Source organism: Thamnophis sirtalis, unplaced genomic scaffold, assembly GCF_051295495.1.
Source record: "Thamnophis sirtalis isolate CommonGarterSnake01/CBP01778 unplaced genomic scaffold, rThaSir2_p1.2 scaffold_9, whole genome shotgun sequence".
Taxonomy (NCBI): Eukaryota; Metazoa; Chordata; class Lepidosauria; order Squamata; family Natricidae; genus Thamnophis; species Thamnophis sirtalis.
In genome coordinates this window covers 3,656,751-3,680,300 of record NW_028261389.1, presented here as the reverse complement: position 1 = coordinate 3,680,300, position 23,550 = coordinate 3,656,751, and the positions used below count along the sequence as shown (strand labels likewise).

Genomic DNA, 23,550 nt, shown 5'->3' with positions numbered 1-23,550 from the left:
TCCCGGAGAACTCCGGGCGGCTCACAATAGACAAGGGAAAGGGGATAAATAGACAAAGACAACACTTTAAAAAAGACGCAACATTCACAATTTCCATGGGGCTGGATGTTTCACAAGCCCCCCGGCCTGCTGGAGCAGCCAGGACTTGGTGGCTTTGCGGAAGGCCAGGAGGGTAGTAAGGGTCCAGATCTCCACGGGGAGGTCGTTCCGGAGGGCTGGAGCTGCAACAGAGAAGGCTCCCCCGGGGGGGTCGCCAGCCGACATTGGCTGGAAGATGGAATCCGGAGGAGGCCTAACCTGTGAGATCTAATCGGTCTGAGGGAGGTAATCGCAGGAGGCGGTCTCTCAGGTACCCAGGTCCGATGCCATGTAGGGCTTTATAGGTAGCGACCAGCACCTTGAAGCGGATTCGGAGACCAATGGGCAGCCAGTGCAGCTCGCGGAGGATAGGTGTGACATGGGTGTACCTAGGTGCACCCACAATCGCTCGCGTGGCTGCATTCTGGACTAACAGAAGTCTTCGAACACTCTTCAAGGGCAGCCCCATGTAGAGCGCGTTAAATGCAAATAGAAAAAAAATGCAAGTAGAAAAATAGGAACCACCTTTGGTGGGAAGGGAACAGCGTTCCGTGCGCTTCGGCGTTTAATCATGCCAGCCACATGACCACGGAGACGTCTTCGGACAGCGCTGGCTCTTCGGCTTTGAAACTGAGATGAGCACCCCCCCCCTAGAGTCAGGAATGACTAGCACATATGTGCGAGGGGAACCTTTACCTTTACTATATAAATAATATAGATGCAATGTCAGTTAGTAGCATGCATCTGCCTGTATACATGTGACTGTGTGAATGCATGGAGTTTCCATAAATGTAGGATTTGGGGCGGGGGTGGGGGGATTTTTTTGTGGGTTAAATTATCTTCTTGTAACATTTCCAGCAATTATCACAAGAAGACATCGCTGCATTAAAAAAATAAAAGCAAGCAACACAACATTTCGATTATTTGGAGCGTTGTTCCCCGAGGACTGAATATGGAATAAAGTTTCACTATCAATGACATTGGACATTGTTTTCTATCGGGCCTGGCATTTCTCCTCGCCGATCCTGCGGGGAATTGACATTTCTTCACACGCGGAATTTCCTCTGTCCTTACTCTTCTCTTCGGGCGAGCGGATTATCTCTAAACAAAATGGAAAACTTGGCTCTCTGGAAGCCCATCCTCGCTTAAGTTGGCAGATCATTAGGGAACAATGGCACCCGGGGATACAATTAGTTGCAGCGAGATGGCGATGTAGCCGGTTTACGGCGATGCTCTCCGGAAACACGATGTTCAGATTTTGAAGATGATGCCGTGGTGACAGTAGAGAGTCCTTTGGCAAAGTTGGGAAGTCGAAATGAGCATCGCGGCTTCATTAGGAAAGAAAGGGCAGAGGGGGAAACTGAGGGGGAAATGGCCTGTGGAGTAGTTTAAAACATAGATATTATTCCCTTGCAGGTTATGAATCGGCGTGGAGAAAGGCACCGGGCAGAAAGTTGTTCTTAGCGCTAGAAGAGCATCTCTGTAGCTCAGGGTTGAACTGTGAAGTTCTTGGTGCTCTCTGAGTTTGGAGGTTTTCTTGGGGACATTTCATTACCCCACTAGGTCACATCATCAGGGCTACCAAGGAGTGGAGTTTATTGGGAGGAGGAGGAGGATTAGAATTGTGAGGTCCTCATTGCTCTCTAATCCTGGTTATTTCCTTGCAGGCATTTCATGACCCAACTAGGTATTGAATTGAATTGAATTTATTATATTTCTATGCCGCCCTTTTCCCCGAAGGGGACTCAGGGCGGCTCACAACCCAAGTCAGGGTACTGATGACCACCTTTAAAGCACTCCATGGTAGTGGATCTGGATACTTGAGAGACCGCCTTCTGCCGATTACCTCCCTCCGACTGATCAGATCACACAGGCTGGGCCTCCTCCGGATTCCATCCGCCAGTCAATGCCGACTGGCGACTACACAGAGGAGAGCCTTTTCTGTTGCAGCTCTGACCCTGTGGAACGATCTCCCCGTTGAGATTCGTACCCTCACCACCATCCAGACCTTCCGCACAGCCCTCAAGACCTGGCTCTCCCAGCAGGCCTGGGGATAGGTTTTAAATTACCCGCCCGAATGTTGATTGTTGAATGTATGTTGTGGTTTACTATTTTATTATTGGTCACTTATTGTTTGTCTTGTTATTGCACACCCTTCCCTTTGTGATTGTAAGCCGCCCTGAGTCCCCTCAGGGAGAAGGGCGGCCTATAAGTCTTATTAAAATCTAAATCTAAATCTAAAGTCAAGGGGGTGGGGTACAAATAAGGAAAAAGAACACGAACAAAACAATACCACAATTTAAAACACACAACAACCATACCATTCGAGGAGGGGAGCAAAAGCTCTTTAGCCCCAGGCCTGTCGGAACAGCCAGGTTTTAAGGGCTGTGCGGAAGGCCTGGAGGGTGGTGAGGGTTCGAATCTCCATGGGGAGCTCGTTCCAGAGGGCCAGAGCAGCCACAGAGAAGGCCCTCCTCCGGGTGGTCGCCAGTCGGCATTGGCCAGTGGATGGAATTCGGAGGAGGCCTAATCTGTGGGATCTAATCGGTCTATTGGAGGTAACATCATCCGTGCTAGAAGGGAGTTTATGGAGAGGAGGAGGAGGAGGAGGACTGTAGAGTCCTTGGTGCTCTCTAATCTTAGTTATTTCCTTGCAGACATTTTATTACCCAACTAAGTAACAACATCCGTGCTCTTAAGGGAGTGGTATTTGCTCTCTGTTTATATACAAATGGTTTCCCCTGTCTGTGTGGATGAGTTGTGTTCTTGGTGAGTCCTTGATTAGGCCATTCCAGTGTTGGGTAACCTTTTTGTCATCGCATGCTCCACCCACAATGCAATGTGTGCATGCCCCCATGCATACATATGTGACCCCCCCGTGTGCACCCCCCTACACATGGGGTGCTTGTCTCCTGCAAGCACGCCACCCCCCCCCGCGCATACGCAGTAGGGATGCCAAAACACCTGGCCGGCGAGAGGTGCGTGCGCGCATGCGTAGTAGAACTGAACTGGGGCGACGGCTTGCATGCCCGCAGAGAGGGCTGTGCATGCCACCTGTGGCACCCGGCCATAGGTTCGCATCACGGGGCTATTCTTTCCTGAATTGATAGTTTCTTGACGGGGGTATTGATGATATCTTTCAGCTTTTGGGCTGTCTCTTTTGAATAGTACGTAGACGTCGTTGATCTCCACGTGGTAACAGAAGAGAATATTTCTGCTTTTCTCACTGCTGTCGTAACCTCAAACAGTCAATAGCAATAGCAGTAGACTTATATACCGCTTCATAGGCCTTTCAGGCCTCTCTAAGCGGTTTACAGAGAGTCAGCATATTGCCCCCACAATCTGGGTCCTCATTTTACCCACCTCGGAAGGATGGAAGGCTGAGTCAACCCTGAGCCGGTGAGATTTGAACCGCTGAACTGCTGATCTAGCAGTAGCCTGCAGTGCTGCATTTAACCACTGCGCCACCTTGGCTCTTGGTCACTAAACCAACGGTCGCAATTCAAGGACTACCTGACGGCGATGAAAACAACTGGCCACGTTCCAAAGTTACGCATTTGTGTTCGGTGGCTATGCTCTCCTCTCGCTTCTCAATGCTTTTGTTGTTCCTGTTTTGTTTTTTTTAACAAATTTGTCGTCCCTCTGCGCTGTCTGGCAAATGTGTGTCTCCGGAGATCCCCTCTGCATTGAAATTTGAGGATTAAAGCGATAAATCAAATTAACGCCGGGTCTGGAGTTTTTCCAGAGGCAGCTTTGGGAGCGAACGCAAAGGAGGGTCTTTGGAACCTCTGGTGTAACTTTGAGACTCGGGCTCAAAATAACGCATGGAAATCAGGTGTTGGCAGGGGGTGAGCGTGGAAGCCCATCTCGAGAGAATTACGAATGAACAGGTTGAATAACACCATCTGACAGCTTCCACAATCCCCGCAATCTGATCTTGGCTGCTGCAAATCAGAGTTGTGGCTTTTGTGTGCTCGGTTGGCACAGACAATCCATTTAGGGATCCCTCCAGGGGGTATGGGGGGGGGGGGGGAAGGCGTATTATTATTATCCAGATACTGTGTACGCGTGAGTTGATAATGTATTAATTCTGACTTCTTTTGTGTTCGCATAAGTTACGCCTGGTTTTTTCCCCTTCCTCCTCACTCCCCTCTTCCTTGTTCTTCCAAATTGATTGAGAGATCACCACCGCTCAAAATAAATCAACAGGATTTGACTCTTCTTCAAGGTTTCAACAGATGGACAGACGGACAGAGATAGATAGATAGATAGATAGATAGATAGATAGATAGATAGATAGATAGATAGATAGAAGAGATAGAAGAGATAGATGATAGATAGATAGATAGATAGATAGATAGATAGATAGATAGATAGATATAGAAGACATAGATAGATAGATAGATAGATAGATAGATAGATAGATAGATATAGAAGACATAGATAGATAGATAGATAGATAGATAGATAGATAGATAGATAGATATAGAAGACATAGATAGATAGATAGATAGATAGATAGATAGATAGATAGATAGATAGATAGATAGATAGATATAGAAGACATAGATAGATAGATAGATAGATAGATATAGAAGACATAGATAGATAGATAAATAGATAGATAGATAGATATAGAAGAGATAGATAGATAGATAGATAGATAGATAGATAGATATAGAAGACATAGATAGATAGATAGATAGATAGATAGATAGATAGATAGATAGATATAGAAGACATAGATAGATAGATAGATAGATAGATAGATAGATAGATAGATAGATAGATAGATAGATAGATAGATAGAGGACAGAGATGGATGGATGGATAGATAGATAGATAGATACAGATAGATCTGTCTGTATCTCTATCTATCTATCTATCTATCTATCTTTCTATTATCTATCTATCTATCTATTATCTATCTTTCTATTATCTATTATGTATCTATAATATCTTTCTCTCATCTATTATCTATGTATAATATATTATCTGTTTATCTACATCTAACCATCTACCGATTTAGCATCTGGATCTCTCTCATCTATCATCTGTCTGTCTGTCTGTCTGTCTGTCTGTCTGTCTGTCTGTCTGTCTGTCTATCTATCTATCTATCTATCTATCTATCTATCTATCTCTTTTTTCTAGTAAGACCGCAAAGCTCGTCTGAATTCCCTTCTGAATGGCTCCGAAGCTGGCACGATTCCTTCAGCCTATTTGTGGCTCCAATCCCTTAATTGCCACATTTAATCCACCTAAAATTATCTATGTATGAAGAGGCATTTTTTTAATGGGCTTGATTGACCCGGATTGCAATGATTACAGCAAGGAGCTAACAGGCAGTTTCAAAAATAGCTTATTCCTAAATTCCAGGGCTTATTTTTCTTCTTCTGCTCAGTTATATTTCACTTCTGGTGATTAACAAGCTTTTGCACATCTATTCATGCTCCAAAAATCTGACCAATTTCATTCCTGCCCTGGCTAGTAATCTTTGATTCTCCTATAGCGAGTTCTCAACTTATGACGAAATTTAATAACAACCTTTCCATGACTACACAAGGTGGTTTCTAAATGAATCACACCCATTTTTTATGACCTACCTTGCACTGGTTCTTGATTGAATCAATGCAGTCATTAAGTTGTTAAGTGAATCGCTGCAGTTGATAAATTAGTAACACGGTTGTTAAGTGAATCTGGCTTCCCCTGTGGTTGTCAGAAGGTTGCAAAACAGGATCACTTGACCCCGGGACACTGCAACTGTCATAAATACGAGTCAGTTGCCAAGTGTCTGAATTTGGTCATGTGACCATCGGGGGTGGGGGGTGCTTCAACAGTTGTAAGTGCGAAAAACGGACATAAGTTCATTGTACCTTTGAATGGTCACTAAACAAATTTCTGTAAATCGAGGACTACCTGTAGTGAATTGAGATGGAAAGGTCAGTTATGCGACTGCTGCGATTCACGCAAGAAAGATTGCAAAATGCAACAAAAACTCACTTAACAAATGCCTCACTTAGGGACAGAAATGTTGAGCTCGGTTGTGGTCGTAAGTCAAGGACTACCCGTACAGTTTTTTCTCAACCTTGGGAACTTGTGAGATACGTGGATTTCAACTGGCTGGGGAATTCTGGGAGTTGAAGTCCAGATATCTTTAAAGTTGCGAAGGGTTGAAAAACATTGCTCCAAAGGATGGATCTTCTCTGTTTTCACAGTACAGCAAGTCCTCAACTTACAACAGTTCATTTAATGACAGTTCAAAGTTACAACAGCACTGAAAAAAAGGGACTTAAGACCATTTTTCACAGTTACAGCCTTTGCAGCATCCGCAGGGTCACATGTTGTGGCCCGCCAGCAGAGTCGGACAGTGAAGAGGTTGGGAGGAACCTGGGCCAGTCCTGGAGGCTGGGGAAGGCTCGGACAAGGGTTCTGCATCGGAGGGAGAGACGGGGCCAAGGCCGCCTGGCAGTGATCAGGTGCCTCCGGAGCTAGACAGCAGTGAGGCAGAGGAACAGGGGGAGCCTGTTCCCAGTGTGCGCATACGCAGAGCTGCCAGAAGAAAGGAACAGCTCAGAAATCAGGGTCGACTTGGGAGTAAAGCCACAGGTGGATGGTGAATGGCCCCTCCCATAGGAAATAAAAGAGGAGCGAAAGGGGAGGGGGCTTTTGCCAGAAACAATTCATTCGTTCATTCATTCGTTTCAGGAGTGTGAAGATCTGTCCGTGAATCCCAGAGACTCTGTGCCAAGACTTTCCTTGCACAGCACCTCATTTGGACAATATTTACATGGCAGCTTTCCAAGCTAGATAAGGTCTGTGGTCATAAATACTCCTTTCAAAGACTATTTTCCAGGCCTTTGCTGAATGTGAACGAGAGGAATTCGCATCCCTTTAATGAAAGGGGTTTTGTCGGGACCAGGAATCTGCCTCGTGCTTTTCGGGGAAGTCTCGGTCAGAACATCTCGTGATCAAAATCCAGTCGCTCGGCCACTGCTTCTTTTATGACCGTTGCTTGTGTCCCGGGGACACGAGATCACTTTCGCAGCCCTTTTCTTTATTCCCCGCAACGCAAACACGAATACGACAAATGCTACCTGATGTAACGTTTCCCTCTTTTATGTATTAGACTCATTTCCCATCAAGATGAACAGCCTGGCAACATTTCCCCCCCATTTTCCCCCAGGAGTTTGTGTCGGAATCAAGGCTTGTACTGCGACAAGGCGGCATTTTTGTGCATTAGTGCCTTCGGTGCACCAGGGGATTTTCGGGAGCCAACCCCGAGTAATAAACACGAGATGTGACAAACTCATTCATCATCCCGGCTTGGAAGAAAACTTTACATTTCTCTAAAACCGATTATGGATCCGCAAACAGCCCTCGTGCTCATGCGATGGTCTACATCGAGGCTTTTGATTGTATTACACATAACATATATTTGATTATCTTTGAGACGTGATATATCTCACTTATCAGATGATAAATGGCATCGAAATTGACCTTCCGACCTTACAGAGAAACGAAGGCAGGAAGAGATGCTATTCTTCAATTTCGCTTTTCTTTCTTTTTTCCCCCCTCCTGAAACAGATGGAGCGACGTTAAAATATTAAACAGCCCCTCCCGGCATTCAGGATTTTAGAGAATCTGAAACAATGGCCTATCTGGAGGGCCGTAGTTAAGATGGGGGGGAAAAGCAGAATCTGACCAAATAGCCAACTGTAAAAATTATATTTCAGAAGCCAATTTGTGCACGATAAAACCTTGGCTCTGTTTGAAGGGGTGAGAGTAGAAATGGTTATTGGATCTGGGTACTTGAGAGACCGCCTGCTGCCAATTACCTCCCACAGACCCATTAGATCTCACAGGGTTGGCCTCCGGGTGCCATCTACCAGCCAATGCCACCTGGCTACCACCCAGGGGAGGGCCTTCTCTGTGGCAGCTCCGGTCCTCTGGAATGAACTCCCCGCAGGGATTCGGACCCTCACCTCTCTCCAGGCCTTCCGGAAAGCCGTCAAAACCTGGCTTTACCAGCAGGCCTGGGGGTGATGAGTTCCCTCCCCTCTCGACATGTATGGTTGTGCGACTGTTGCCTACTTTTATTACTTGTATTTTGTCTTTTATGTTCCCCCCCTTTTTTTCCCCCTTGAATTGTTCGCCGCCCTGAGTCCTCCCGGAGAAGGGCGGCATACAAATAATAAAATACGATACGATACGATACGAAATGAATAAATTAGAACAAGAGGGCTAATGGGATGCTGAATGTTAAATACAGGAAGTCCTCACCTTACGACCATTTGCTTTTTTCTGACCTAGGCTTCCTTAACAGAGCCAAGGTGGCGCAGTGGTTAAATGCAGCACTGCAGGCTACTGCTAGATCAGCAGTTCAGCGGTTCAAATCTCACCGGCTCAGGGTTGACTCAGCCTTCCATCCTTCCGAGGTGGGTAAAATGAGGACCCAGATTGTTGGGGGCAATATGCTGACTCTGTAAACCGCTTAGAGAGGGCTGAAAGGCCTATGAAGCGGTATATAAGTCTACTGCTATTGCTATTGCTATTAACAAGCATGAAGCAGAGTCTCGGTCCCAGCAAAACCCCTTTTATTTACCCGACTGTGAGTTCTTTTCATTCGCAGTCAGCAAGGCTTGGCAAACAGTCCTTCCGAGGAATGTTTATCAACACGAACCTTATCTCGCTTGGAGAGCTGCCAGATAACTTGAGTTTTCCAACGCAGGGCAAGGCAACACGGCACGGAGTCTTTTAGTTCACAACAGGACTTTCCACTCTTGAAACGAACAGTATGGAAGGCAGATTGAAATCCCCCAGGATCATAAGCCTAGGGAAATCAACCGCCAACCGGCTAACACATCTAGCAGCTCCGGCAGGGCTGATGGGTTCCACCACAAAACCGCGGTAGACTAAAGCACGCTCGCCGAAAGCGCGTACGTGACGTCATCGCAGCGCGACGAAAACAGCACGCTGTGAGCGGTAAACTTAAAATTAACGCGAAAACCTTACCCTAACCCCCCCAAACCTAACCCTAAACCTAACCCTAAACCTAACCCTAAACCTAACCCTAAACCTAACGCTAACCCTTAACCTAACCCTTAACCTAACCCTAAACCTAACCCTAAACCTAACCCTAAACCTAACGCTAACCCTAACCTAACCTTAACCTAACCCTAAACCTAACCCTAACCCCTTAACCTAACCTAACCTAACCCTAACCCTTAACCTACCAACCCTTAACACCTAAACCTAACCCTAAACCTAACCCTTAACCTAACGCTAAACCTAACGCTAACCCTTAACCTAACCCTAAACCTAACCCTAACCCTTAACCTAACCCTAAACCTAAACCTAACCCTTACCTTTACGTGAATCGGCTTGCTTTAAAAGCGCTTTTTAAAGCGCCCTTTTTTCTCCGCGGTCGTATTTGTCGCGCTGCTGATGACGTCACGTACGCGCTTTAATCGGGCGCGCTTTAGTGGACTGCGGTTTTGACGGGTCACGGGGCCGATGAAACGTAGCAGGGAGACAGGTACGTAACAAAAAGGCCCACCTGAACTCCAAGGCCCCATTTCACAAAAGGGACTCACACCCGCTTATCTGAGGCACATTGACCTCCTGAGGTCCGGGACTTTCCCTAATAACCACCGCCACACTCCCCCCGCCCCTGCCCTGGGCTCTCAGCTGGTGAAACCCCCGGAAGCCTGGTGGGCATAATTCACTAAGGGGAACACCCCCCTCATGGCCCAACCAGGTCTCCGTAATGCACGCCAGGTCTGCTCTCCCCTCTTGTATGAGGTCGTAAATGAGGGGACCACGGACCTGGTGTTAAGCGACACCAGCCGGAGACCAGGGTCCTGTAATCCCGAGGACCCGGGGTGTGTGAGAAGGGCAATGAGGGTCGGAATGCGCGATCGCTGTTAAATAGCGAACCCGCGTCCCCCGAACATAATTTGGCCCTCGGCCCCCACCATATCTGCCTCTTCCACAAACAGTAGAGATGGTGGACCCCCCCCAATGGAGTGGCTTAATGTCTCCCCCGGAATCCCAACCCTTCCCAGCACTCCCGGCCCGTGCCCATTGGTTAGCTCTGGCCTGTGCCCTGGCAGACTCCCCCCCCCAAGCCTGTATGAGACATCTGGATCAAAATCTCCCCCCCCCCTTAAAATTAGATTAAAAACCCCTGTAAGAAACCCCTAAGAAGTCTCTTCTTTGCATGCCAAACTCAAACTCACCCAGCTGTCTGCCTGGCCTGAGGCGGGACTAGAACTCACTGCCGCCTGGTGATTGGCCCAAAGTCATCCGACTGGCTTTCATGGGTAAGGTGGGCGTAGAAGTCACCACTCCTTTGATTGGCCCAAAGTTACCCAGCCGGCTTCCATGTCCTAAGGCGTGAGTAGAACTCAGGTCCCAGGTTTCTAGCCATCTTAAACCAGATGCCCCCCAATCTTTTGGGGCACTGGGAACCAGTTCCATGGAGAGGGGTTTTTCTGCGGACCGGAGGGGAGCATGGTTTCGCGCGTTGTCTGCATCCTCGCTTGTTTGTGTGGATCGGTTACTGGAATGTCACTGACTGGGGTTTGGAGACCCTACCTTAAATCACACTATTTATTCCAGTGTTTCTCAACCTTGGCGACTTTAAGTCCTGTGGACTTCAACTCCCAGAATTCCCCAGCCAGCTATGCTGGCTGGGGGATTCTGGGAGTTGAAGTCCACAGGACTTAAAGTTGCCAAGGTTGAGAAACACTGATTTATTCTATTCTTTTTAGAGTTCTCGCCTCACCACCGGGAGGCTGTGAGTTCAATCCTAGGTAGGGGCAGATGTTTCTCTTCTCTGGGCACCATGAGAATTTCCTCTGCTGAACAAAACTCCGCATTGGCAACAGGAGTGTCATCCGGCCACTCTGTTAGCTCCATTCAGTTGCCCAGCACCCCACAAGGGATGACAGGGTCATTAAACGATGATGATTTATTATATATTCTATTTATTTATGAATTACTTTGAGGTGCTAGCCGTCTCAGCCTTTCAAGCGACTCCGAGTGGCTTGCAGTCCTAAAAAAGCATAGATGTAAAAAAACGAAAATCAGGCTTAGCAACTACGAAATCAAGAAAGGGTCAATTGGGCAGCCCTCCGCAGAACGCTTTCCTGGGAAAGGAAAAGGCGGGTTTATTTAATTATAAAGGGGGATTACTCTGCTTCTTCTTCTTCATCCTAAAATCGATCTCTCTCCCAATAATATGGATTTATACGGGGTGAGTCACGATATAGGAAGACTGACTCGTTTTTCCTTTGGTTCTTCGCCCTTCTATCTCTCTCTCTCTGCACCGCAGGCTTCAATGGGCCTCCCCATCCCACGCTGAGAATCAATCCTTGTTTTCTCACAAACATATTTCCCCCCCCTCCCCAATTTCCTACTGAGTTTCTTTTTGCGTGCACCTTAATTTATAAGGGATGCGGAATTGTTGCATTCGCTTTTCTTCGGGGCTTAATGGGCCGACGTGGTTATCTGTCATTACAGCCTGGTTTTTTTTAAAAAACAACAACAAGAAAAACAAAAACATAAGGGGTCACCGTTGAGTTGCTTCTTCATCCCTCTAGAAAACTTTGGGGAGAATGAAAATGGCTCTGCAGAGAATCCTCCTCCCCACTCTGGTTCTGCAGGATGACGTCTTCCATTCCGATTGACAACCAAATTGGCTTCTTTGGCTGTTAAAAAATAATAAGCAAAGCACACTTTCTCCTCCTCTTTCTCTCCTCCTTTTCTCTCCTCTTCCTCCCATCCTCCTCCGCTCCTCTTTCTCTCCTCCTCCCCTTCCTCCTCTTCCTATTCACCCTTCTTCCTTCCCTTCCCCCTTCTCCTCTTCCCATCCTCCTCTTCCGCCTCTCCTCTTTCTCCTCCTCTTTCTCTCTTCCACCTCTTCCTCATCCTCCCATCCTCTTCCTCCTCCCATCCTCTTCCTTCCCTCCCTTCTCCACCTCCTTTTCCCATCCTCCTCTTCCGGCTCTCCTCTTTCTCCTCCTCTTTTCCTCCACCTCTTCCTCCTCCTCCTCCCATCCTCTTCCCCTTCCTCCTCTTCCTCTTCTCCCATCCTCTTCCTTTCCTCCATTCTTCTTCTCCCATCCTCCTCTTCCACCTCTCCTCTTTCTCCTCCTCTTTCCTCCACCTCTTCCTCCTCCTCCCATCCTCTTCCCCTTCCTCCTCTTCCTCTTCTCCCATCCTCTTCCTTCCCTCCATTCTTCTTCTCCCATCCTCCTCTTCCGCCTCTCCTCTTTCTGCTCCTCTTTCCTCCACCTCTTCCTCCTCCTCCCATCCTCTTCCCCTTCCTCCTCCTCCTCTTCTCCCATCCTCTTCCTTCCCTCCCTTCTCCTTCTCCCATCCTCCTCTTCCACCTCTCCTCTTTCTCCTCCTCTTCCTCTTCTCCTTTTCCCATCCTCTTCCCCTTCCTCCTCTTCCTATTCTCCCATCCTCTTCCTTCTCCTCCTCCCATCCTCCTCTCCTCTTTCTCCTCCTCTTTCTCTCCTCCTTCTCTTCCTCCTACTCCCATCCTCCTCTTCTTCCTCCTCCTTCTCCCATCCTTCTCCTCTTCCCCCCTCCCCCCCTCTTCCTCCTCTTCCTCCCATCCTGCTCCTCCTCCTCCTGCTTGCAAACCCCACTCCCTTGTAACACTGATGATGTTCTTTAGTTGGGTCATGAAACATCTGCAAGAAAACCCCACAAGCTCAGAGAGCACCAAGGAGCCCACAGTCTTCCATCACTTTGCATACCCCACTCCCCCCTAACATGGATGATGTTACCCAATTGGGTCATGAAACATCTGCGCACTGAGGACCCCAAGGTCTGCCCCCCTCCCTCTCTCCTACTCTTTTTCCTCCTCCAAATGTCTTCAGTTTTCTTACAATTTTTTTAAAATGTTGGCCAGCTACAGCTTAATAGTATTGCTTGGAATTGTGTTTGGTTGGTGGGGGGGGGAGAGGAGAGGGGGAACCAGCCAGGTAAATTGGAGACAGGAAAGAAGGCTGACCCCCACCCGTGAAAGCACTCCTGTTCTCTCCAAATTCCAAATAAGCCCATTTGAGCCAAACAACCCCCCCTCCCCTTATATTGGCTGAAATCCCCTTGGACCCAAATGAGAAGAGGTGAAGCAAAGTTTGTTGGCGTGAGATGGTCATGGGTTTGCCTTGGAGAAGGATCCCAAGTAGGCTTGTAATCTGGGCAGGTTGCAGGGCATTTGTAGGGCATCTGGCGATACACCAGAGTAAGCCATTTATTTGCGCCTATCGATCGTCCCCAAAGGAGCTTGCGTCAAAAGCCCCAAAGCCATCTGAAGTGGCCTGCAAATCGGCACCTCGGTTTCTAACGTTATTTTCGCCCTTTTAAAGGAGACCCCGACGACAACTTGATCGAAGGTGGCGGGACGAAGTTTGTCTGCAAACCAGGAGCTCGGAATATCACAGTCATCTTCCATCCCCTTCTGAGGTACCACCTTCTGCTCCCTTTCTCAGACGGACAATGTATATACAGAATATGTGTGTGTGTGTATAGACAGACGGATAATGGATGGATGGGGAATTCTGGGAGTTGAAGTCCACCCATCATAAATCATTCTGGGAGTTGAAGTCCACCCATCATGAATCATTCTGGGAGTTGAAGTCCACCCATCTTAAAGCATGCTGGCTGGGGAATTCTGGGGAGTTGAAGTCCACCCATCATAAATCATTCTGGGAGTTGGAGTCCACCCATCTTAAAGCATGCTGGCTGGGGAATTCTGGGAGTTGAAGTCCACCAATCATAAATCATTCTGGGAGTTGGAGTCCACCCATCTTAAAGCATGCTGGCTGGGGAATTCTGGGAATTGAAGTCCACCAATCATAAATCATTCTGGGAGTTGGGGTCCACCCATCTTAAAGCATGCTGGCTGGGGAATTCTGGGAGTTGAAGTCCACCAATCATAAATCATTCTGGGAGTTGGAGTCCACCCATCTTAAAGCATGCTGGCTGGGGAATTCTGGGAGTTGAAGTCCACCAATCATAAATCATTCTGGGAGTTGAAGTCCACCCATCTTAAAGCATGCTGGCTGGGGAATTCTGGGAATTGAAGTCCACCAATCATAAATCATTCTGGGAGTTGGAGTCCACCCATCTTAAAGCATGCTGGCTGGGGAATTCTGGGAGTTGAAGTCCACCAATCATAAATCATTCTGGGAGTTGGAGTCCACTAATCTTAAAGCATGCTGGCTGGGGAATTCTGGGAGTTGAAGTCCACCCATCTTAAAACAGCCTGACTGGGGAATTCTGGGAGTTGAAGTCCACCCGTCTTAAAGCAGGCTGGCTGGGGAATTCTGGGAGTTGAAGTCCACCCGTCTCAAAGCCTGCTGACTGGGGGATTCTGGGAGTTGAAGTCCACCCATCTCAAAGCCTGCTGACTGGGGGATTCTGGGAGCTGAAGTCCACCCATCTTAAAGCCTGCTGACTGGGGGATTCTGGGAGTTGAAGTCCACCCATCTTAAAGCCTGCTGACTGGGGGATTCTGGGAGTTGAAGTCCACCCATCTCAAAGCCTGCTGGCTGAGGAATTCTGGGAGTTGGAGTCCACCCATCTTAAAGCCTGCTGGCTGAGGAATTCTGGGAGTGGAAGTCCACCCATCTTAAAGCCTGATAACTGGGGGATTCTGGGAGTTGAAACCACACAACATAAAGCTGCCAAGTTTGAAAAAAGATCTGTCTAGTGTCATGGATACTGACTGGGGGTCATGAACACTTCAGATACATCACAGGAGGGTTCCCATCATTATTTTGGGTAAGGTTTATGACACTGGTAGTCCAAGAACCTGGAAGAGCATCAGATTTGAGAGGGGCATGCAAAGTTATTAAAATTTTCATGCTAAAAATGAATCCTCTAGGCATCTCTTGAAAACAACTAAATGCATTGGTATTAAATATCTTCCTTCTGTACGACAGCTGAGTGTTAACATTTTGAAAGCCAACACAGTTCTAGGTTGCATAAACAGAGGGATGGAATCAAGATCACGTGAAGAGTTAATACCACTTTATAAGTCCATGGTATGGCCACACTTGGAATCCGGCATCCAGTTTTGGTCGCCACAATGTAGAAAAGATGCGGAGACTCTAGAAAGAGGGCAGAGAAGAGCAACAAAGAGGATTAGGGGACTGGAGGCTAAAACATACGAAGAACGGTTGCAGGAACTGGGTAGGTCTAGTTTAATAGAAAGAAGGACTAGGGGAGACATGATAGCAGCCTTCCAATATCTCAGGGGTTGCCACAAAGAAGAGGGAGTCAAGCTATTCTCCAAAGCACCTGAGGGCAGAACAAGAAGCAATGGGTGGAAACTAATCAAGGAAAGAACCAACCTAGAAATAAGGAGAAATTTCCAACAGTGAGAAGAATTAACCAGTGGAACTCCTTGCCTCCAACACTGGAGGTTTTTAAGAAGAGATTTGATAACCATTTGTCTGAAAAGGAACTGGGTTTCCTGCTGGAGCAGGGGGTTGGAGTAGAAGACCTCTAAGGTCCCTTCCAACTCTGTTATCCTGTAACTTGGCTAATCTATCCTCGTGTCTCTTCCCCCCAAACGTGATGGCCAACGCCCTCCCTTGCCTTCTTTTGGTTGACGCTTCGAGTTGCCTTTCCGAGCCTCCTTTGGCTGCAAACAACTGCATTCATTATGGATCAGGAGCGGAGAAAAGTTTAGTGGTGCCTGGCAGCAAATGGTTTATGATTTGCTGCCAGTTATGATTAATAAGCAGCTCCAGCCGAACGCTCCAGCCCTTGGCTGCAAGCGAAGCTGATTTCTTGATAAACAGGTTCTGGGCTTTCCAAGCCCTGCCGATGAAGCCTCTTCTGTCCTCCGCAGGAAAAGTGTCAATTATTAAAAAGGCATTCGACAGTCTTAAGGTGGAAACTCATCAGGGGCTGCTAGGGCCTTGCAAAAATCTCGGCTGAGGAAGATGGAAGATGGGAAACTTAATAGAGCACCGGTTGGGGTTTAATCTGCCCACTTGTGTCTTCCCGCCCGCAAATGATTAATTTTCTTTTTATCATCAGTGTCTGAAGCAGCAGCGGCTCTTCTGTTCAATTGTTAATAGGTTTTCCCCTTCTTGCACTCTTTTTTTTTTAAACTTTTGGGCGATTTAATTCTGGGCCCTGAGTAGTGGTGCGGTGGCCTAGAGCCGTGTTTCTCAACCTTGGCAACTTGAAGATGTCTGGACTTCAACTCCCAGAATTCCCCAGCCAGCGGATGCTGGCTGGGGAATTCTGGGAGTTGAAGTCCAGACATCTTCAAGTTGCCAAGGTTGAGAAACACTGGCCTAGAGGTGGAGTTCTTGTCTCATGATCAGGAGGCTGTGAGTTTGATCCTAGGTAGAGGCAGATATTTCTCTCTCTTTCTCTCTGGGCACAATGAGGATATATCTGAGAGCCAAGGTGGCGCAGTGGTTAAATGCAGCACTGCAGGCTACTTCAGCTGACTGCAGTTCTGCAGTTCGGCTGTTCAAATCTCACCGGCTCAAGGTTGACTCAGCCTTCCATCCTTCCGAGGTGGGTAAAATGAGCACCCGGATTGTTGTTGGGGGCGATATGCTGACTCTGTAAACCGCTTAGAGAGGGCTGAAAGCCCTATGAAGCGCTATATAAGTCTAACTGCTATTGCTATCTGCTGGATAAAACTCTGCATTGGCGACACGAAAGGCATCTGGCCAGTAAAACACTCTGCTAGCTTGATTCGGTTGCCCAGACTCCACCCTGCGAGGGATTATGGGGTGGTTAAACGGAGGTTGATGATCACTGTTGTGATGAGGATGTACAGTTGAGGGCTCCTTGCATGTCCCCAGCAGCAGCTGGAGCGAAGGGCAGGAGCTTAATCTCGTCCCACGGCAGCTCTTGGATCTCAAACGCGGGATTGCTAACCTCCTGCCAGTGGGGATTGGCCTAGATTGGATCCTGCAACCTTATCCTGGGACACATAGGAGAGGATTTGCCTTCGGTTGTTGTTGTTTTGTTTTGTTTTTTGTTTGCATGGGTGTTAGGAGCACCGAAGCACTTCAGGGTTGAAAGGATTATCCAGTGATATCATCGTTGCGATGGGTGAGCGGTGGCCGAGAGGTTCAGCTCTCTCCTCCCAATCAGGAGATCTCCTCCTCCTCTGCCTCCTCCTCCTCCTCCTTCTCTTCCTCCTCTTCCTCCTCCTCCTCCTCCTCTTCCTCCTTCTCCTCCTCCTCCTCCTTCTCTTCCTCCTCCTCCTCCTCCTCCTCCTTCTCTTCCTCCTTCTCCTCCACCTTCTCCTCCTCTTCCTCCTCCTTCTCCTCCTCCTCCTCCTTCTCCTCCTTTTCCTCCTCCTCTTCCTCCTCCTTCTCTTCCTCTTCCTCCTCCTCCTCCTTCTCATCCCCTCCTCTTCCTTCTCCTTCTCCTCCTCTTCCTCCTCCTCTTCCTTCTCCTCTTCCTCCTCCTCTTCCTCCTCCTCCTCCTCTTCCTCCTCCTCTTCCTCCTCCTCTTCCTCCTCCTCCTCCTTCCCACAACCCACACTCCCCTCTAGCACTGATGTTGCTACCTATTTGGGTCATGAAACATCTGCAAAAAAACCCAACCAAGCTCAGAGAGCTGCAATGACTCCACAGTCATCCCTTTCTCCTCCTCCTCCTCCCCACAAAACACACTCCCTTCTAGCACTGATGTTACTACCTAGTTGGGTCATGAAACATCTGCAACCCCCCCCCCCCCCCGGCAAGCTAATAGAGCACCAAGAACCATCTATCCATCTCCTCCTCTTCCTCCCCACAACCACACCCCCCTCTTGCACTGATGTTGCTACCTAGTTGGTTCATGGAACATCTGCAAAAAAAAACAACCAAGCTCAGAGAGCACCAAGGACTCCACAATCATTCCTCCTCCTCCTCCTCCTCCTCCTCCTCCTCCTCCTCCTCCTCCTCCTCCTCCTCCTCCTCCTCCTCCTCCTCCTCCTCCTCCTCCTCTTCCTCCTCCCTGCAACCCACACTCCCCTCTAGCACTGATGCTGCTACCTACAGTAGTTGGGGGCACGAAACGCCTGCAAAAAAGCCATCCAAGCTCAGAGAGCACCAAGGACTCCACAGTCATCCCTCCTCCCCCACCTTTTCCTCGCCTGTCAAATGGAAAAAAACAACCTTATTGATTAGCAGAGACTTCGGCAAAAGGAAAACTAGATGACAAGCAATCAGTTTGGATTCTTCACATCGTCGTCGGCGAAGGGCCTGCCGCTAACGGCGTCGTTGTCAGCCAACCCTGGCCGTCTCTGGAGTGTCTCTCATGAAGTTGTCAGCCGCCCCGTGGTGACAACTCCTTGGAGGGAGAGAGAGAGAGAAGGGTGGGGGGAAACAAACCCCTTCCCCTCGTTCTCCAAAGTGACCGCTTTGCTGCGGCTTGTTGTTCTGGCTGCTCATCTGGAGCGTTCCTGTCATCTTGTCCCGGCCCATCAGATCTTCTCTGCGTGGCTGACGGTTCCACACGCAGGCAAAAAGTTTCCCTTTCTTCTGCTTTGGCGGTTGGAATAGCAATTTCTACACCCTGCTTGGCTGGCATTAGCCGCTTGATGGCTAGGCGCTGGGAAATGAGGCACGCCATAAAGACAGTTAGGGCAGGATTTGTAGCGGGAGGCTTTCTCTCATCTATCTCTCATCTATCTATCCATCCATTCTCTCTCTCTCTCTTTCTCTCATCCATCCATCCATTCTCTCCCATCCTCCATCCATCCAAACACCCATCTACCTATCTCTTCTCTCCCTCCCCCCTCTTATTCATCTGTCCGTCCATCCATCAGTCCATCCTCTCTTTCTCTCATGTATCCATCCATCTATCCAATCATTCATCTACCTATCACTTCCCTCCCCCTCTCATTCATCTATATCTATCTATCTATATCTATCCATCTATATCTATCTATCCATCCATCCATTCTCTCTCTCTCTTTCTCTCATCGATCCATCCATTCTCTCCCATCCTCATCCATCCAATCACCCATCTACCTATCTCTTCTCTCCCTCCCCCCTCTTATTCATCTGCCTGTCCATCCATCAATCAATCCATCCTCTCTTTCTCTCATGTATCCATCCATCTATCCAATCATTCATCTGCCTATCTCTTCCCTCCCCCTCTCATTCATCTATATCTATCTATCTATATCCATTCTCTCTTTCTCTCATCCATCCATCCATTTTCTCCCATCCTCCATCCATCCAATCACCCATCTACCTATCTCTTCTCTCCCTCCCCTTCTTATTCATCTATCTGTCCATCCATCCATCCATCCTCTCTTTCTCTCATGTATCTATCCATCCATCTATCCAATCATCCATCTACCTTTCTCTTCCCTCCACCTCTCATTCATCTATATCTATCTATCTATCTATATCTATCTATCCATCCATATCTGTCCATCCATCCATCCATCCATCCATCCATCCATCCATCCATCCATCCATCTATCTATCTATCTATCTATCTATCTATCTATCTTCATCTATCTCTATTTTGTTTTCTATCTATCATCTATCTATCTATCCATCCATCCATCCATCCATTTATCTATCCATCCATCCATCCATTCTCTCTCTCTCTATCTCACTCATCATATCATCCATCCATCCATCCATTCATCTCTCCTCTCTCTCCCTCCCTCCTCCTATCCATCCATCCCTTTCCCCCCCCCACTTCCCTCCCTCTCTCCCTCCCTCTCTCTCTCACACACACACACATAAAAGAGGCTTGTCACACCGGGAGGCCAAAGCAGCAGTGGCTGCATCTTAACCTACTTCTTTTTTCCTGCTTTTCTTGCTGAGCAGCACATGAATAATCGCTTGGGAGAAGAAAAATGATTTCTCTGACAGGCGCCGTCCTCTCCGACTTCTTTTCAAGTGGAGGCAGAAAGGATCCCTTGATGGAAAGTCACCGGGTCTGTAGAAGCTGGGTTGATTGCATGGCTGTGAACAGTACAGCGTGTAACGTTCTCCTTGTCACGGGGCAAGAGAGAATAACAGAGTTGGGAGGGACCTCGGAGGTCTTCTAGTCCAACCCCCTGCTCAAGCAGAAGACCCTGAACAGTTCCAGACAATTGGCTGTCCAGTCTCTTCTTAAAAACCTCCGGTGATGGAGCCCCCATCAGGGCAGAGAAGAGCAACAAAAAGGATTAGGGGACCGGAGGCTAAACATACGAAGAACGGTTGCAGGACTGGGTAGGTCTAGTTTTATGAAAAGAAGGACTAGAATAGAATAGAATAGAGTTGGGACATTGGAGATCTTCTAGTCCAACCCCCTGCTTAGGCAGAAAACCCTACACCACTTCAAACAATCTCTTCTTAAAAACTTCCAGTGTTGGAAAATTCATAACTTCTGGAAGCAGGTAGTTCCACTGGTTTAATTGTTCTAACTTTCAGGAAATTTATCCTTAAAGGCTTCTTAATGAGTTTCCACCCATTTCTTCTTGTCCTACCCTCAGGTGCCTTGGAGAATAGCTTGATTCCCTCTTCTTTGGGGCAACCCTTGAGATATTGGAACGCTTCTATCAAGTCTCCCCTAGTCCTTCTTGTCTTAGGGCTAACTTAGAGAGTAGTCTTCCAATATTTGAGGGGCTGCCCCAAAGAAGAGGGGGTCAAGCTATTCTCCAAAGCACCTGAAGGCAGGACAAGAAGCAACGGATGGAAATTAACCAAGGAGAGAAGCCACTTAGAACAGGGGCTCTCAATCCCCAGTCTGTGGACCAGCACAGGCTATGGCACGCCAGAAACCAGGTGGCGCAAACAAGCAACACCCCATCAGTGGGATGCAGGCAGCACACAAAGCCACACCCCCTCTGGTCCACTGAAATCCCAAAATTGGGGGGGCAGCTGGACTAGAACTAAGGAGGAATTTCCTGACACCGAGAAGAAGCGATCAGGGGAACTCCTTGCCTCCAGAGGTTGTGGGTGCTGCAACACTGGAGGTTTTTATGCTGGCCCATCATCTGTCTGAAATGGTATAGGTTCTCCTGCCTGAACTGGAGGTTGGGCTAGAAGACCTCTAAGGTCCCTTCCAACTCTGTTATTCTATTCCATTCCATTCCTTGTTCTGTTCTGTTCTGTTCTATTCCATTGAACATATGAGGAACAGTTGCAGGAACTGGGTATGTGTAGTTTAGTGAAAAGAAGGACCAGGGGAGACATGATAGCTGAGTCTTCCAATATCTCAGTGGTTACCACAAAGAATATAGAGTGAAACTATTCTCCAAACACCTGAGGGTAGAAGAAGAAGCAATGGGTGGAAACTAATCAAGGAGAGAAGCAACCTAGAACTAAGGAGAAATTTCCTGACAATGAGAACAATTAACCAGTGGAACAGAAATTGCTTCCAGAAATTGCGAATGCTCCATCTTCAAGAAGATGCTGGATAACCATTTGTCTGAAGAGGTGTAGGGTTCCCTGCCTAAGCAGGGGGTTGGACTAGAAGACCTCCAAGGTCCCTTCCAACTCTGTTATTCTATTCCATTCCATTCCTTATTCTGTTCCATTCCATTCTATTCTATTCACTGGAAGGTTTAAGAAGAGATTGTACAACTGTCTGAAGTGGCGTAGGGTTTCCTGCCTAAGCAGGGAGTTGGACTAGAAGACCTCCAAGGTCCCTTCCGACTCTGCTATTCTGTTTATTCAATTCTGGAGAAGGAATGAATCGGACAAATGAAGGATGAGAAAAAAGGGGTCGGTTGCTGTTTTTTCAGGTTTCGTGCCGCTCCGTTTGTGAAGAGGCTGCCAGGTGTTTACCATTGGTGCAAAAGTAATGCGATTAAACCGAAGCGATGCACGGGCGTGTGAGCTTCGGAGCCTCGGCCCTTTCCGTAGGCCGGCGAAACATTTCTTTGACATCCCGGAATGTCCCTCTTCTGTCAAAGCCACGTGGCTCTTCAACATAATTATACGTTTTGTGAAATATATTTATTAGCAGGCAGTTGGATAACAGATGTCTGCCATCCTGGGGGCGGGGGAGGGGAGGCAATAAAATAACTGGGGACGTGAAGCGGTTGTGTTTTCAGACGGCGGAAATGCCGGGAGTCCTCATCCTTTGAGCGTTTTGGACCAAGGCGCTTTGAAGATGTCAGCATCCGCCATGGTTCATCAGCATCAAACGGCAATTAAGAACAGTTGCAATGCAGGGGGTGGGGAGGGAGAAGGGCAAAAGGTCTCATTGACTTCATGTGGGTAAACATTGTTTACATCTATGTGCCTGTCGATGGGGGGTTTGTTCTGAGGGCCAGGTTTTTCCAAGGACTTTTTCCTAGTGTTTTTGGACTTGGCTTGTTCTAGGATGTTCATAGTTTCCCAGCTGAAACTGTGATTAAGTCTGTCTGGGATGGATGGATGGATGGATGGATGGATGGATGGATGGATGGATGGATGGATGGACGGACGGACGGACAGATGGACAGAAAGACAGACAGACAAGATAGATGGAAATAGATAGACAGATCTACAATAGCGATGGATGATGGATGGATGTAATTAGATAAACAGACAGACAGATATATGATAGATAGATAGATAGATAGATAGATAGATAGATAGATAGATAGATAGATAGATAGATGATAGATAGATGGATGATAGGTAGGTAGGTAAATAGGATAGGATAGGATAGGATAGGATAGGATAGGATAGATGGAAATAGATAGACAGATCTACAATAGCGATGGATGATGGATGGATGCAATTAGATAGAAAGATAGAAAGATAGATAGATAGATAGATATAAGATAGATAGATAGATAGATAGATAGATAGATAGATAGATAGATAGATAGATAGATAGATAGATAGAATGGATGAAAATAGATATACAATAGAGATGGAGAGAGAGAGAGATGGAAAGACAGACAGACGAATAGAGATAGATAGATGATAGATAGATAGATGGATGGATGGATGGATGGATGGATGGATGGATGGATGGATGGATGGATGGACGGACGGATAGGATAGGATAGGATAGGATAGATGGAAATAGATAGACAGATCTACAATAGCGATGGATGATGGATGAATGCAGATAGATAGATAGATAGACAGACAGACAGACAGACAGACAGACAGACAGGATGAAATTAGATAGATATACAATAGAGATGGAGAGAGAGGGGGGGAGAGATGGAAATAGATTGACTGACATATACTATAGAGGGGTGGATGGATGGAAATAGACAGACAGACGAATAGAGATAGATAGATAGATAGATAGATAGATAGATAGATAGATAGATAGATAGATAGATAGATAGATAGATAGATATAAACAGATACAATAGAGATGGATGGATGGATAGATAGATGTTTTCCTTTTAAAAGTATAAAACTTCACTTAGTGATTGTGGAAACATGCCATTATGGAGACAGCCCAGACGCCTGGTGTCAGCGGTTGGGGTGTTTGCTCCCTGTGACATTGTTAAAGCTTTATGAG

General features: G+C 47.4%; 1 protein-coding gene across 1 annotated transcript in view; it reads left to right on the top strand.

Moving 5' to 3' along the window:
* EXOC4 (exocyst complex component 4) overlaps nucleotides 1–23,550 on the top strand; it is a gene marked incomplete in the record, with an annotated part of 301,972 nt that overhangs the window by 160,773 nt on the left and 117,649 nt on the right. The window contains 1 exon segment of the mRNA XM_087722678.1: nucleotides 13,464–13,560. Coding sequence (XP_087578804.1) covers nucleotides 13,464–13,560 — 97 coding nt within the window.